Raw genomic sequence first — 16916 nt, forward strand, 5'->3', positions numbered from 1 at the left:
TAGTATTTATCAGTTAGTGTTTATTTGAATTTTACTGTACAGAGGCAGTCCAAATTTCCACTGATAACCATTTAAACATGATATACATATATACACATGAACCAAGCAATTTCAGCTTCTTGAGGACTTCAAGCCAGTTTCATACAGAGTTCAAGGCATATCACATGAACAACATCCATGAAATGAAAATAAAAATCACCTTGTTTTCTGTAGTCTTGTTCTTGTGTGAAACATTTCCTTTTCCAAATCTTTACAGTGGAATAATGGTTTAACAATTCCACTGGGCAATAGTGCAGCTTCAGAACTAAAGTGCATTTCTTCCAAAATGGTCCCTTACTGAGCATGTTTTGTTCCAGGGTCAGTCAGTTCTGAAGAGCTAATATTTTTTTTATTAAGCAGTTAATTACAACTTCATGTTCACTGCCACTTCCATGTATGAAGATGAAAGAGAGGCCCTTTAATGACACATTAAATAGTTTAGGGTGGCTATAATATGCGGCACACAAGACCTGTATAAAATGACAACCCTAATCCACGTTTTCAGATTTTTAATTTAAGGATTTTTTTTAGCATGACAGCACAGTATAACTTCGTCATTTAGTTGTGAACACATTATTCCAGAGCAAAACCAACATGAAAAGGGGAAGGCAAGATGTGACTTTACCCTCAACCTCTGTGCCAAAGGAAAGGTTAGGGGCGAAATATTAGCTCAAGGCAGAGAGTCCGCAAATCCAGTGCCTGCTCTTGTTCTCTTAACTGTAGTTGAGACAGAAATTTGTGGTGCTGGCACTGGCCCTCCATGAAGCACATCCAGGGAAGTCCATGAAGTGGAAGTTCAGTAATCAAATGCCTCAGTAGTCTAGCAGTTCTTCGTATCTCTGATATTGCTCACTGTAGAGGTGAACACAAAAGACAAACCATTTGAAGAAAAGGAATAGCAAACCACATTCAGGTAATCTGCTGAACATATTTTGGTATGGGGGTAAAATCCAAAAACAACTTGTGCTTTAAATCACATTGAAACCAGTGGGGTGAACTTGAGCAGTAAAAACTCACAAACGTAACAGATATTAATGTAACCTAAGTGTTTCGCAATGTTTAAGACTAAAACTTTAGATCAGGGGTGGCTCTTTCTAACCCAGCTTCTGTCTGCCCACTGAGGTTTTTTCCTAGTCAATACTGAGCTTCTATTTTATTCCCAGATGTTGAACTGTCACCTACCTTAAACTCCTTAATCATTTTATTAATTATACTGAAATAATTAAAATAAAACAGTAAGATTCCTTATCACACGTCTGAGATTAGGTGTGTCTATAGATTAGCAGACAACATGCATTTATGCCGATACAGGTTTTAGCCAAGTTTCCAAGGAGCAGGAAACTTGTAATTGCTGCATGTCATTTTTATAAGCATCCATTCCATTACCATATTTACCTCCATAATCATCCATTGCCTGTCTACTTTCGCACGAAATGTTATCCATATTTTTCAAAACATCAGTATTTGGATCGTCCAACGGCACTTCACATAAATAAACATCAATGGGTCCCTTTGTGCTTTTGATGCGTACTTCTATGCAGTCCTGCAAGACACCAACATTGGCTGAGAGCAGGGTTGGACCCATGCTGTAGTAAACATTCCCATAAAAGGTAAAGGTAAAGGAACCCCTGACCACTAGGTCTAGTCGTGGCTGACTCTGGCGCTCATCTCAGTTTATTGGCCGAGGGAGCTGGCGTACAGCTTCTGGGTCATGTGGCCAGCATGACTAAGCCGCTTCTGGCGAACCAGAGCAGCGCACGGAAACTCTGTCTACTTTCCTGCTGGAGTGGTACCTATTTATCTACTTGCACTTTGACGTGCTTTTCAACTGCTAGGTTGGCAGGAGCAGGGACCGAGCAATGGGAGCTCACCCCATCGCGGGGATTCGAACCGCCGACCTTCTGATTGGCATGTCCTAGGCTCTGTGGTTTAACCCACAGCGCCACCCGCGTCCCTCCCATAAAAGGTAGAGGTAGAGATATTGTAAAACTCAAGGCCTTGACATATTTGAAAAATAAAATAAAAAATTAAGGTCCTGGACAGTAAATTGTTTTTTTCACACAAAAAGTTTGAGAAGGGTCCCAAATCCCATTTGCTATAGATGCTGCTCATCTATAACCTTACTTTACTTCTGAGGCTGGCAGGTTGGTGGGCGGGGTGGGAGAGGAATATGATACCACCCAGGGAGGAGATCTGGTTCAAGTGCCTGCCCCGTACCTTAAGTCTGAGCTTAAAACATGTGTAGCTAGGTCTGTTAAACTGCCATCCAACCCCACCCAGGTGATTTAAAACATGCTAGGATGCACTTACTTGTTTAGGAGCTGGTACCTCCATTTTGGTTTCTTCTGGAGCCTTGATTGCAATAACAATCTGTTCTTGAAAAGTCTGAATGCTACGGATATCTTGGTAGGTTACATAAGCTAGTGTACGTGATTGTCAAGGAATTTCAACAGCAGTAGAATGTATGTTTTCATATGAAGTACTAGCACTATTTTAATTGCAGTTGCTCAACGCCAGCAAGTCAAAACTCTTACAAATGCTTCAGAAAAAGGATATCTTGCCTTTTCTTTGTCATCTGTTAAATCATACAATTGGTGAGCACTGTCCTTGATTAATTCATCTAATGCTTCTTCCATTTCTGTTAAGTCATAAAGTTCATCTCTTAACTTTTGATGCTCTGGTGTCCTGATAGTAATATGCTTGATATCTGATCCACTATAATAGAATATGAAGTTTTTTAGACTTTCACACACCCTCTAAAGAAAGAAGCAGCATTGCATTACATACCAATATCTAGATGAGCTTTTGGGAAGAACATGGTCAACTATTGGAAGTGAACATTTATCAATTGGCAGCTACATGTTTCATAAAATGAAACCAAGCCCTAGAGAATACTTACTAATAGCCTAGTTCTCTGCGGAGTTTGGCACACTTAAGCTCATGAACATCTGCAAAGGATCAGACTATGTATTTGTGTGTTATATGTTATATTTGTGTATTATATACTGAATCTACATTTGTGAGTTGCATAAGGTAGTGCAATTAAGGCTACAACCAAATACCCATGTACAAACAAGTGCCATTTTACTCAATTAAGATTATTTATATCATTTCTGAATTGCTTCTCATAAAACATCCCAAAGTGATTCAGCTATAAAAACAGAAACAATGAAACATGTATAAAAACAAACAAATTGAAATCCAGTACATAATCATAATTCCGGGGTGGCGCCACCGGCAATGGTGGACTCCCTCTGAACTGGGGGACTAGCTCCGCGGAAAACGGGTCTTCTCCGCTACGGCGAAGCGGGGACCCTCTTAAAAATCACAGGCGGATGAAGCCTGTGACCATGGGACTCGGCGGTCACCTTTAGCGCCCCCCCCAACCCGCTAAGGAACCCACTAACGGGCTCCGAAGTGAAGAGGGGGAAGTGGCGCGGTGCTGTGAGTCAACTGCTATTTCCGTGGAGTGAAGCCGCATAGCCGTTGCTGGAGAGCGCTGCCTTTTTCCTGGGACAATTTGCACTTTAAAATAAGCACCCATGAGTACTTAGACTTTGAACAATTGGACATCAAATAAGGACTTGCGAGCAGGAAAGAATTGGACTTTAAAAATTTACTCTAATTTGGTACGGAACGGGAAGGTCTAAACAGGAAGTCAGCCTTCCGTTCTTTTGTAAACAGAATAAAGCAAAGACAATTGAAACTAGAGCTCAGAAAATCGTTTTTAAAAGATTGGATTTCACCATTTAAAATTGTGGAACCCCCCTTTGACAGCAGGAAAAGGGGGGGATCTTTTTGGACTGTTTAAAGTGACTTTAAAGTGAAGTAACTTTCCTCCCTCCTGATCCTGGAGCGGGGTGTCAGGACTGATGTTTGAAGTTCATTGACCAAAGACAAGTGTCATTGACAGATAGCTAAAAGAAGAGAAACCTAGTGATTCCACTGTTCCCTTTCGCATTTTAAAGGAATATATACGGACAAAGTATCTTAAAAAAGGAAACTTTGTTGCAAGAACAAATAGAAGTCTTCCCCCTAGGGGGAGTCTGTGAAACTGTAACTGTGAAACTGTAACTAACTCCAGGGAGCCGCCAGCGGTTACAGATTACAACCGTGGGAACAGGCATCTGATCTTGCAGGACAATGTATTCAGAAGCCTTGTTGTGTGCTCTCTATAAAACAAATGCCGTACTGGAACAATTACACGAGAAGGTGAATTGGATGGCGACTTCGACTAGAAATTTTGAACAGACAGTGGGAAAATACGTGGAGCCCACTCAGGAATTAAATCAGGAGAGTGTCTTGACAGAACAGGAGTTTTTGACATTAAATCAGGAGTGTGTTTTGACAGAACAGGCCCAACAGGAATATGATTTTTCGGATTTGACAAATGAACTTGGAAAAAGCCAGATTTGGAAAGGAAAAGTTTGGCTTGGTTTGGAAATGGGGGGCTGGATTGACCCCCCTATGCTGGGACGTTTGGACTTCTCAAATATGGCAACGGGCCATGAGATGTTTGGGACTGTGGGGGCTCTCAATTTTGGAGGGTCTTTGAAACATGCTTTTAAATACTACATGGAATTTAGTGTTGAACGTGGAAAAGGGGCTGATTTGTCGAGAAGGGCTAAAAACATTGTCAAGCTGGAGTTACCACGAGCAGGAGACAAGGGAAAATACAGTTACAAATATGAAGAAGAGCCGCGGAAGGGACATGGAAGAGACTTGAGGGCCTCAGATATAAGGTTGCCAGGTTAATGGGCTAGATTGACGGGAATAAGGACTGACAAAACCCTGAACCAGGAGGAAGGGACGCTGGATGAAGAGTGGATCTGTTTGTACCTCTTTTTTCTACCATTAGAACTGCTTTATAAAAGTGATGAATGATAGAAAAATGTTGGAATGAAATTACTTGGCTTTAGCAAAGATGTTTAAAGAAGTATGAAAGAATATTATGGTTATGAGAAGTTGGTAAGGATAAAATTTAAGTTTTAAGGTTTATTTTATTATAGAAAGATAAGATCAAAATAGTTTAGGGTAATACAAGGACAGAATTTTATGAAACATGGAAAGGATCTGCTGGGATAATTAATAACTAGGATACAAAGAAAGGGAGGAGGAGGTCTAAGAAAGAAGGCAATGACACTTAAGGATTTGAAAATAATGAATTTGTTTTTAAATGTTTTTAAAGGTTTGTGATTTTTGTATTTTTCTTTTTTTCTGTCATTTTTTCTTGTTTTGAATTTTTTCTCATATGGTGGGAAGGGGTTCCCCCCCCCATTTTGTCAACTATTTTTATTTTTTGTACTTTCTTCGGCTTCTATTTTATTTTTTGTAACATTTTGAAAATTTCAATAAATATCTTCTTTTTAAAAAAAACATAATCAGACTGGGATAAAAATCTTTACTTGGGCTTATTGGGAAAGGAAGGTCTTTGATAGGCACCAAAAAGATAATAGTGATGCCACTAGTCTGATATGCAGCAGGAGGGAGTTCAGAAGGGTAGGCACTGCTCTAGTACGTGTCCAATCCATAAAAAGTACAGAGTAACGCTGCGCTTAATTAACACAGGATCTCAGTTCTTGTTTTAAAGCCATAAAGGAAAATCAACTTACACCCACTGGATAAGGTTCTTGGACCTTTTCTGAATAAGATGTATTCCATCCAGCACATTTGTGATATCATACACTCTTCGCTTCCGCACTCCTAGTGTCCGAGAAACCTCATTTAAATCAAGAACACCTTCTGGTGAGACTTTGACAAGGTCCATGAATCTCCTGGTCAAATGAACCAATGATCCATCATAGCGGGGCTTTCTGCTGTTTATAGACTCTGTACAGGTTTAAACAGTGGTTTGTTAGCCTAAGAGTTCTCACATGTATCATCAAGTGCTGATCAACACGGTGATGAATCAAACCATCCTGCCTGAGATCAGTCACTTCAACAATGAAGCAAGTTGGAATTTGGTTGCCTTCAGATTGCAAGATCTTTACAGGAGGGGCCTAATTGTTATAAAAAAGAAAATTAAATGGATACTGTATTTCATTTCATTCATTCAATAAAATTTCTTTACCACTTGTTTGTAAAAAAACACACCCTCAAAGCAGTTATAAACGTTCACAATTATCAGCCAATATACATTTGGCTTTTATGCACAGCCATAAATTTGCTCAGGCCCTTTTCGCTATGCCAATTCATATGTAATGGGGAACCAACCATTCTTTCCTGTCACATGAATGAGCCTGCATGAGCCCTGGGTTAATTTGCTCCCCATATCCTGCGTGGTTACAAAGATAACACGTCTACTGTTAAACGAACAACATTTCCCTGTGGTGCCAAACCTGAGGAACGGTGGATTGTTAAACAAAACCTGGTTTGGATGCAATTGCTTTTGCCCGGCATGGCCCATGATTGGTGGGCACTGGTGGTGGTGTTCCATTCTGTGTTTTTCAGAGTAGTGGGTTTTCCTTTCCCCATTCAGTGATGACAGAGTATGGTTATCACGGAGTATGGTGGTTGCCTTTACGCCAGTCCCTTACCCCACAGTATAGCTCATTGTTAAAAATGAATAGGCAATCTTTTACAACATTACCTAACTTTGTATAACTTTGCCATTTGTATAAACTTATCATTACTTTCACATGGACTAAACTTTAGAATAGAAAGTTGCAGGGCAGCAGCTTCCTACTCAAGATTCTCTGAATTTTAATCACAAACATACTTAGATGTAGATGTAGTATATCAAATGAGTTTCTGTTGTAAGAAATTCCATCAGGTGTTAATGGGAAAAATGAAAGAACTTACTTTTAACTTTCACAAAGGGTGTTTCTTTGCGATTAAAAGACACGAAGTGTACATCATCTTCATTTTCAACTTTAATGTGTGCCTATAAGAAATATGTAGGTAATCAAATATTATTTCTTCTTAGGGACATGACCAGTTCACATAATAAACGAACTTTCATCATAGGTATTTGGTGTCAGCTATACAACCAAGTTATATGCTGCTGAAAATACAGTCTCCAAAGCGTACTGAAAGAAGCTTCAAGGTTTCTCAGTATCTTACAAGTAATGATGGTCAATATTTCCTTAAACACACTTACTTGTTCAGCCATTACCCATCTTCTTTGTAATTCACAGGTGAAGGGGAATGTTGCTGTATTGTTTTTGTTTGTCACTATGTTATGCATTTATGAGTTTTTATATTGTAAGCTCTTTTTGGGGTTTTTAAAATTGGGCTGTTGTTTTTGTTTTGATTTTATGTATTTGATATTTTATGTGAACTGCCCTAAGACCTTCAGGTATAGGGAGGTATAGAAAGAAAGAAAGATCGCCCTGTGATCCTTGGATGAACGGCAGAACAGAAATTCAATAAATATTATTATTATTACTTTATTCATTAAATATAAAAAACACAATTTGCATAGGGATATGAGAAATGGCACAATGAGCAAATGCTTCATTCAGCACCATCTCACGAAACACTATTTTTATATATTTTACATATTTATTAACTTTGCGTTCCCCCTTCACCCAAGGACCACACGGCAGTTCAAAATACAAAAACGCATGGACACGAATGACCCACGAAACAAGCAACCGAAGCAAAAAACGTGCACGCCTCAACACAGAAGAATGCGCGAGACACCCAACATTATCTTGAAAAATCACAAAAGGAAAAAAAGAGGACCGAAAAAGGTTCGGCTTAGTAATGGTACGGCTGGGGTTCAAGATGCAGCCACAGACCAAGTAGTAAACGCAGCAGCAGCAGCATGGTTTTAACTTCAGGGAAGAAGACACGTGCATGCGTGGTGTTTGTGTGAATGTGAGCGAGGGAAACACGTCCACCATTCTACTCCATGAAAGGTCCTAAACCTATTCCTTTTTTCTTTCTTTCTTTCTCTCGAACTTGTTCTTTCACACAATCCCATCCCGTCCCCACCAAAACAGCGACCCCAGCGCCCTTCGCAGCACAGGCCATCCCGCCCGCTCCCCGACCTGGAGTCCCAACGTCAGCCCGCGCTCGCTGCCCCGAGCTGAGGTGAGGGGACGACGACGAGGATTACCCGCCGGGGCTCCTCAGGACCCCCATCTCTCACCTTCCCCCGCCGCAGCCCGAGAGAGAGCCCCGTTTCCCGAGCTGACAAACAGCCGACGGAGCCGGGCCTGGAGAAAGCGGCGCACGAAGCCGCCCCCTCCGCTCCCCCGCCTTCACTCACTTGCAGCAGGTCCATGGAGAGCTGCGGGAGCAGCACCGACGGCTGCTCGGGGCTGTGCCCCACAGCGGGAGCGGCCATCTTGGGCGCCCTCTCTCCCCAGAGGCGGAGTCTCGGGCGGGGCCTGAGGGGGCGGAGGGAGAAACCGCCGGGCGGCCTTGCGGGGAGGAAAGCGGAAGGGCCGGCCTTTCCCCGGCGCCTCTGCCGAACAGGCCCGCCCTCACAGCCGCCGCGCCTCCCGACCGCTTCACGGGGGCCGCTCCCTGGGAAAGGCGACCCCCCCCCAAACGCCCCTAAAAGAGCCGCCCTTGTGGGGTTGCGCCGCCGCATTAAAGCCCACAATGGCCTTTTCCTTTCACCGGTGCCTCACGCACTGTTATCCTTATATCCACCCCCCACCCCCGGTCGTAAGAGGATACATTGAAAGGGATGGCAAGAATTGGCCCACTTAATAGGACAAGGTGAGTACCAGAGAAGAGGTTCGCCGCCAAAATGCAGGGAGCGGCGCTTGCTTGTCCCCCCCGCTCTGGAGGTGCAGGACTCGAACCCATGGCTTCAAGTGACGAGAAAGGAGGTTTCCGAATAAACGTTCAGGGGGAAGTTTCTGAGGTGGAATCTACACACACACACACAGAGTCCTTTTTTAAAAAGCATTTAAAAAATAATAATAATACTGTACATTGAATTTCCCATAAGGCTCACCATCCCCATCTAGTGTCACATGGTATATTGCACTTAAAACACACACTTAAAACGGCTGTATAGCTGACAGTTAAGAGCCGTTCAACATCGGAACTGGGTGGTGGACTCTCCTTCCTTGGAAGTTTTAAAAAGCAGAGGTTGGATGGTCATTTTTCAGGATGTTTCAGCCGCCGAGATTCCTGCATTACAAGGGGGTTGGCCTAGATGACCCTTGGGGGTCCCTTCCAACTCTACAGTTTCTACGATTCGATATACCACTTGATTGTGAAAACAAACAAACAAACAAACAAACCCTCCAAGCACTCCCGACCCCACATATCATGTACCCCATGTACCTCATGGCATATTTTAGAAACGCCGCTTATAACCACCAATGGCACATGAATGTTGATTTTCCAACTGTGGATTATTTTCCATGTCGTTCGCCCTCTTCACCCAAGTGCTACTTTTGACATTAAAGCAGTATACCAGCCTCTGTATGGTATTGGTGCCAGCAGAGGGGGATGGGGCCACTTCCCCAACAGATTCTGTTTCTATAAATTAGAATTCTCTGATACCCACCTGCCCATCTAGACAGCAGTATGAAGCCTTTGTCACTTCAGGCAAATAAAGTAGTTCTTTACACAGCACACAATTGCTAAGGAATATGTACCCACAAGATGTAATGGCAGCTAGCTAGAGTGGCTTGAAAAGAGGATCAGGAAAATTCATGACAGGACTTCCAATGACTACTAGTGTCAGAAGTATTCTTCTGAATAGCCGGTTTTGGAAATCAAAAGCGGGAAGTGAACCTGAGAGCAGGATGCTGAGATAGCTGTTCCTTTAGTCTGATTCAGTATGACTCATCTTAAAAGACAGGAGACTATTCCTAGCAATGGGCCTGGAACCAGCAAATAGCATGCTTGGGTATTAATAAATTATTAAAGTTATTAAATTTGTATACTGACCTATATCCCTAGATTGCAGAGCGGTCCACAGCACAAAACTACAATATAAAAAACACAAAATACATAATGGAGCAGGTCATCCTGCATCGAAGGATGGGTCACGTCACTTTAGTTCAAATAATTTGCTTCCTTTTCCACCAGAGGGCGGTAATTTCACTCCTGAAAAATACTGTGCATTTTATTCTTTGGCTACCCCAGTCATGAACCCCATTCCCAGTACAATCTTTGTGTGTTTACTCAGATGTAAGTCTGAACTTAATGGGTCTTGCTCCAAGTAAGCCTGTATAGAACTGCAGCTTTAGTACACTTCCAAACACAAATGCATCCCTATACTATGTATATTTATTCAGAAGTATATCTCATTTAGTTCAGTGGGACTGTGTGCACAAGAGGTTTTCAACTTTTTTGAGTCCACGGCTCCCTTGGCCAACTACATTATTTCTGTGGTACCCCCCGTGGGGCTCAGGAGCCCAGTTATGTCACCCCTTGCCTGCAGAACTGGCAACCCCTCACCCCTTTTCAAACACACTCACTTGTGAAGTGTTCCCTCAGCCCCCTCTCTTCTCCCTTCTCCTTTGGAGTCCTCTGGGCAGCTGCAGCTACTGTCCCTGGTCTGAGCTGCCCCTCCCTCGCTTCAAAGAGAGGTGCCTCCTCACACTGCCCCAAAGGGGCCTGGGAAGCACCCTCGGGCCAGCCCCAGAGGCACCATTCGCCTGGGGAGCTTGTAGCCGGAGCTGTTGCAACAAACAGCTGTGTAAGCCTTTGGGAGGCAGAGACACAAGAGAGCATCATAGGAGGGAGTGAAGGAAAGAGGGGCAGAGGCCAGGGTTGCCCTCCACACCCCTGACTATCATTCAAGGCACCCCAGGGTGCCACGGCACACTGGTTGAATACCACTGGCATAGGGCCTTGCTGGAACGTGCTTTCGCATCCTATGTTTAGGAAAAACACATGTTATTTAGAAGGTGTGTGTGTGTGTGAGAGAGAGGTGTTAACTCAAAGCAGTTAACAAAGAGTTTAAGAAAAAGAAAGATAATTAAAATACCATACTCCCTGTAAAAATAATAATTTGCCATTAGTGAATTTATTAAAAACTCAATTTGCTAAAATAAAAATCCTAATATGTAATAGCTACTATTTGTGTTTCAAGAATTTTTATTCACATTCCATGAGTTTATTTCACCTTTAAAGCTGAACTCTTCCCGATGCTAGTTTTCTACGTGTAGTCATATTTTTGGTTGGGGACACATTCATAGATGCTTTTCCAGGAAGAAGCATATGCCCCACCACCCCTTTATTTTGAAGTGGGTTCATGCATTAGAAGCTTTGCCCCCTCCTCCATTTTGCTCAACCAAAACTTACAACCAGTGCTATTTTTCTAGAAAAAGAGGTGCCAGAATGAACACCTCCCTTGTTTTCTTAGAATGGCAGTGATGCACACTGAGCAATGGTCCTTGTGAGTTCCCCCTGAAAAAAGGCCTGCTTATGATGTTCCTTTTATCCCTTGACAGGATTACATATGAAAAGGGCTTATAGCATACTGACATGCATTTGTTTTCAAGACTGGGTGCATAGCTGGCAACTTGATCCTTCCCAGTTGCTTAATGGTTACTTTTCCTAAGCACTTAACTATAATCACTCTCTATTACTTGTTATACAGCTTTCTCCAATGCTTCATTTCATCTGAGCAACCATTTGTGATTTTTTAAATGTTTCACTCTAACCCTGTGTGTTTCTGGCATTGGATGGGAAAGTGGAATATAAACATGATAAATAAATAAGCCATACATTCTGCAGAAACACATGATTGCATTTCTTCTGCCATGTTAAAACGACACACAATTTGCTTTCTGAATTATTGCAAACTGTTAGATATTTGTGGCAATTATCTATGAATTGGAAAGCACACAAAAGGCTTCAGGGCCGACTGCTTACCATCAATAATGCAAAATAAATATTGATTTAGGAATTGGTAAAGAATACAGTATTTCTTATTGCACCATGTCAGATGATAAAGGAACTGAGCAAAATACTCACCCCATCCCTGAAATAGAAAACCATAGCAGTTTGAAAGCAGATGTTACATAGACTGAACTGTGATTCAGAAAGTTCCTGATGATTAAAATGTTGCGGCTGCTACAGATTTGCTGAGAGACCATCAGCAAGCTGCTGGCACTCAGCCCTGCCTGCCTGTAAGATGGAGAAATCGTCCTGGCTGACCTTACACGGTTCTTGGAAGTAATTTCTGAGAGACTGTATGTAAAGCCCAGGGAGCCCAGGCGAATACTAGAGAATCCATGGCAATTTCTAAGTTTCAGGATTTGCCGATTAAAAGCCATACAAATACATACACAAGTTCCTTTTTTTAATCACTCTAGATCTGGGTAGGCAACCTAAGGCCCAGGGGCTGGATGCGGCCCAATCACCTTCTCAATCTGGCCTGCGGACGGTCTGTGAATCAGCGTGATTTTACATGAGTAGAATGTGTCCTTTTATTTAAAACGCATCTCTGGGTTACTTGTGGGGCCTGCCTGGTATTTTTACATGAGTTGAATGTGTGGTTTTATTTAAAACACATCTCTGGGTTATTTGTGGGGCATAGGAATTCGTTTATTTATTTTCAAAATATAGTCCGGCCCACCACATGGTCTGAGGGATGGTGGACCAGCCCACGGCTGAAAAAGGTTGCTGACGCCTGCTTTAGATGTACATTCATGTACACACGCACTGATTGGAATGAGAGCCGCCTTAAGGACAGTTGCATTCCAGTGATAAAAAAGAAAAGCTCATTAACAGATGTGTGCATCTGATTTCACTATCTTAATTTCCAAACTCTTGTCATGCTTGTGGAGAAATTCATATAATTCATCTCCCTGCACAATGTTTCTGAGGAGGGTAACCACGTGCTGCAACCTGGTGGGGGGCTGGTGGAATCCTTTTAAACAGAGTTGTCAGGATGTAAAACAGCTTTCATTTAGAAAGGCATCTGGCATGGAAGCTTGGTAGGTGAAAAATAACTTCTCACAGGAGCAATTTCTTTCTTTCTTTCTTTCTTTCTTTCTTTCTTTCTTTCTTTCTTTCAAGTGTATCTGTTATCCTTCCTTTTGATGCCATTTACAACAAGATGTATTGATCCACAGAATTCTCTTCCCCTTAAGATTCATCCAATCCTGAGTTTGTGTATCTTGAGTAGTTTGTTAAAGGTGCTGAGAATTATAACCCTGCAAGGGTTAAACCACAGTTCCCAGGATTCTTTGGCTTTGGAGGTGCTTTAAATATGTGTTGTAGACATGACCACAGAGGCATGTCTGGCATCTGCATTAGACAGCTTTCAGTGAATGTAGAAGAAAATACACCTCTTTACCCTGGTTTTTGACACATGAGATGTATAATTTTTAGGCCCCACCTAATTTGTTTGAAGGGACGCGGGTGGCACTGTGGGTTAAACCACAGAGCCTAGGACTTGTGGATCAGAAGGTTGGCGGTTTGAATCCCCGTGATGGGGTGAGCTCCTGTTGCTCTGTCCCTGCTCCTGCCCACCTAGCAGTTCAAAAGCACATCAAAGTGCAAATAGATAAATAGGTACCGCTCCGGCAGGAAGGTAAACGGCGTTTCCGTGCGCTGCTCTGGTTCGCCAGAAGCGGCTTAGTCATGCTGGCCACATGACCCGGAAGCTGTACGCCAGCTCCCTCGGCCAGTAAAGTGAGATGAGCGCCGCAGCCCCAGAGTCGGCCACGACTGGACCTAATGGTCAGGGGTCCCTTTACCTTCACTAATTTGTTTGAAACTCTTCAGAACAATGTGTTTTAGTGGTTGTAACTTGCCCTGGGACCTTAGGGCAGGAAATTACTACTACTACTAGCTTTAAATATATGGTGCGACCCCTATTGCAAGGATAGCAAATGGGGTGCACTCTATATATTGCTGGACTGCAACTCCCATCCAGTAGCAGATGGAGTGGTGGCACTCAACTGATCTTCTGCCTGGTGCTTACTAGGAGATAGAGGAGGCACGGCAGCAGTCACTGCATAGCAAATGTCCTTTCAAATAGCCATTCCAGAGCTCCTACTGGTAAACTTTCACTACCCCAACCTCACCACCACCTCACCCTTCCCTCTCTAAGTTAGCAGCAGTGATGCAACTGACTGGAGGTCAGGTGAGACCACTACCCCACCCTAACCATCCACTGCGGCTCCCATCACCCCTCACTACTAGCCATGTTGGCTAGTGGTAGTGGGAGTGTTGTATTTTTCTCCTAGGGAACTAAAGGTTGACCCCCATCTTTGCCTAGTTTTGGACAGGCTGCAAAAGCTGTTTTGTTTGGCTTTGTGAAATTGTGAATTCCACTCTCTTGCTCCGCTGTAATGATGTTTTCCTTTTGTGTATGTGTGTGTTGTTTTTAATTATTGCATATTACTATACATAACATTGCAGGCAATGCAAATCATTAGTATTTTAAATAAACAGTAAATTATAATAACTGCGCCACCCACTGACATTGAAAGGGTTTTAGCAGGAAGTCCCTGGTCCAATCCCTTGCATCTCCATTTAGGACTGAGAATGTCTCCAGTCTCAAACCCTGAAGGGCTGTTGGAAGCCAGTTTGAACGATATTGACCCTGATGGTCTGACTCTGTATAAGGCAGCCTTCTATGCTCCTAAGGCCAAGAAATATCTCTTCTTCAACTGTTGGGAGCACTGCTGCCATTTGGTATAGACAGCATTTATGCTAGGTTGACCAATCTGCAATGTAAGGCGGGTTCATATGTTCATATACTCCATAAGGTGCAGATAGTTCCAAGTTACAACACAGTATTGAAGCAGGCTAAATTCATTAACATAATACTGAAGCGGTGTTGTGCAACAAATTTGTGGATGAACTATTTATGAACTAAAATGTTCATTTGGATGAATGTGAACTGGACTACTTTATGACAAACTGGAACTGGAGCTAGATCCTTTTTGGAGAGGGTGTCTTGAACTAGAATTAGTTCAGTTTTAAAATGAACTTCCCAAGCACTGCACAGGGATTGTGAAATAAAAATCCAAGAAACTGAACTAGCTAACAGCAATACTGCAGCAGATAGAATAACATATTTAAAAATATAGCGTTAAAACAACACTGCAGTATGTAAGAGTCCAGCACATTAAAACCAACTACGATTTCAGCTGAAGGCAAATGTCAAGATCAGCAGCAGTCCAACTCATAACCTGGATTAAATTGCCTGGGTAAACAAGCAAGTGTTTTTACCTAGTGCCAGAAATTCAGCAATGTAGTTACTGGATGTGCTGAAGCCAGGAGGGCATTCCAGGGACAAGAAAGCCACTGCAGAACAGATCCATTCCTCCCATGTCAGCAGGTGGGGGCCCCATAAACAGAGCTTGAAGCCCATGCAGGTTTCTATTGAGTTAGGTGTTCCTTGAGGTATACTGGTCCCCAACTATATAGGATTTTTGCAGCTCAATGGCACCTGAAATGGTACTTGGACACAGATGGGAAGCCAGTGGAACTATTTCAACATCAGTGAGATATCATCCATATAACCCAAGTTTTCCAAAAGCCACTTGATATTTCTAAGATGTCTTCCAGGGTAGTGCCTCTGTTATGTTACTAGGGCATTCATTTCTGTTCAGGAGGGGTTGCAGTTGGTGTACCAGCCTAAGCTAATGAGAAGTGGTTTATACTACCGATACCATTTGCATGGCCCAAAGTGAGTACCATACTACAAACCTGATCCTTAAGGAAGTCTGGGGGCGGGGAATGCAACCCCATCCAGAAGAGAACTCTTATCTTCTCAGCCCAATCCCCTGTTGGTCCACAAATAGGAACCCCATTTTGTCTGGATGAAATCTCAGTTGATTCAGCCACACAAACTAGTTTGTGCCATGCTGCTGTCAGGCAAGGAATGTCCAGTGTGAGGAATTAACTCTATATTGTCAAAAGTGCACTTGCAAGTTAGGGAAAGGCACGTCCATCAGTCCTGCGTCTCTCAGCTACTGCTAGGTGTGCATCCGATGAGACAGTTGCCTCGACAGAGAAGGTTTATCCCCACCCTTAGCTTATGTATCTCCCCCACCTGAGCAGGCAAAGACTGCATCTGTGTGTAGCTTGCTTCAGCTCCTCCCCTTCAATCCTCTTTTGGTCCTGGGAGAGAGTGGAGCAGGAGAGGTAGGAGCAGGAGGAGGTGTTGAAGCCCTTGACTCTACGCCAGTCTGACTTACCTCTCTGTCTTCCTGTACCTGTTCTTCATTCTCCAATCCTTCAGCTCCTCCTGCCTCTGGCACTCATCTCCTACCTGTTACAGGCTCCCCCAGAGCACAGATCCCTTCAAGTCCGTCTCCATCCCTCTCCTCTTCTCCCAGTGCCCACTCATCAGAATCTAACCACCACTCCCCAGTGTCCAGCCAGTTAAGTCGGAGCTATAGCCAGAAAACAAGACGTGAACTTACTGGGGAATGGAATAGATTCACAGAACCAAGCTGTTCATCTGTTTCAAGCCAAGCTGACTTTATCCATATGGATTGTATAGGCAAACGGAGTGAGATCCAGCTGGTGTCCGCTGAATGAACGGAATGAGTTTTATCTCATGGCGCATGTATCTGGTGGTGAATGCCCATGGCTGTATTGGAACAGGAGCAGTCAGTTTGCACAAGGTGAGTGGTGGGTTAGAAAGAATCCATCAGTCAATAAAGGATTGCACACACTGGTGTAAGATCTAAAAGTGGTTATGTGAATAAATAACCCAGGACAGGCATGCTTAGATTGTGGTGTGCGTTGCCCTTCCAGTGGTGGTGCCCAAGAGGCGTGGGCAGGCTTTAGGCTTGTGGGATCTACTTTGTTATTTTTTATTAAAACTACTTCGTTATTTTACTAGGTTCGCCAACCAAAGCCAGGTGCAAGATAGCAGCGCGGCTGGGGAGATAATACGCTAAGAATGAAAGAACAGGGTGCCTCCAGGCGCATGCTGCACCTAGGAATTTCTGATCAGTATCGGAACCAGGTATCACAAGGGCTTC

The 16916-nt window shown here is 43.1% G+C and overlaps 2 protein-coding genes across 3 annotated transcripts in view; one reads left to right on the forward strand and one right to left on the reverse strand.

The window, feature by feature from the left end:
• Positions 1-8456, reverse strand: E2F6 (E2F transcription factor 6). Of its 2 annotated transcripts, none has more exons than XM_080998040.1 (7): positions 8255-8456; positions 6841-6922; positions 5658-5868; positions 2595-2754; positions 2350-2463; positions 1435-1582; positions 1-891 (listed from the first exon to the last, which is right to left on the reverse strand). In XM_080998040.1, the coding sequence occupies exons 1-7, from the start codon at positions 8330-8332 to the stop codon at positions 860-862; spliced, it is 825 nt and encodes a 274-aa protein (XP_080854166.1). In that variant the 5' UTR covers positions 8333-8456; the 3' UTR covers positions 1-859. The 2 variants fall into 2 exon arrangements, with proteins under 2 accessions (XP_080854166.1, XP_080854165.1); XM_080998039.1 differs by having other exon boundaries at positions 5652-5868; positions 8255-8435.
• A 122-nt stretch (positions 8457-8578) lies between these two features.
• GREB1 (growth regulating estrogen receptor binding 1) overlaps positions 8579-16916 on the forward strand; it is a 97374-nt gene continuing 89036 nt past the window's right edge. The window contains exons 1-3 of the mRNA XM_080997894.1: positions 8579-8712; positions 16430-16553; positions 16775-16900. The gene's annotated coding sequence lies outside the window, so the exon portion shown is untranslated. The remainder of the gene's footprint in view (positions 8713-16429; positions 16554-16774; positions 16901-16916) is intronic.

This window comes from Podarcis pityusensis (assembly GCF_964106645.2).
Source record: "Podarcis pityusensis genome assembly, chromosome: 3".
Taxonomy (NCBI): domain Eukaryota; kingdom Metazoa; phylum Chordata; class Lepidosauria; order Squamata; family Lacertidae; genus Podarcis; species Podarcis pityusensis.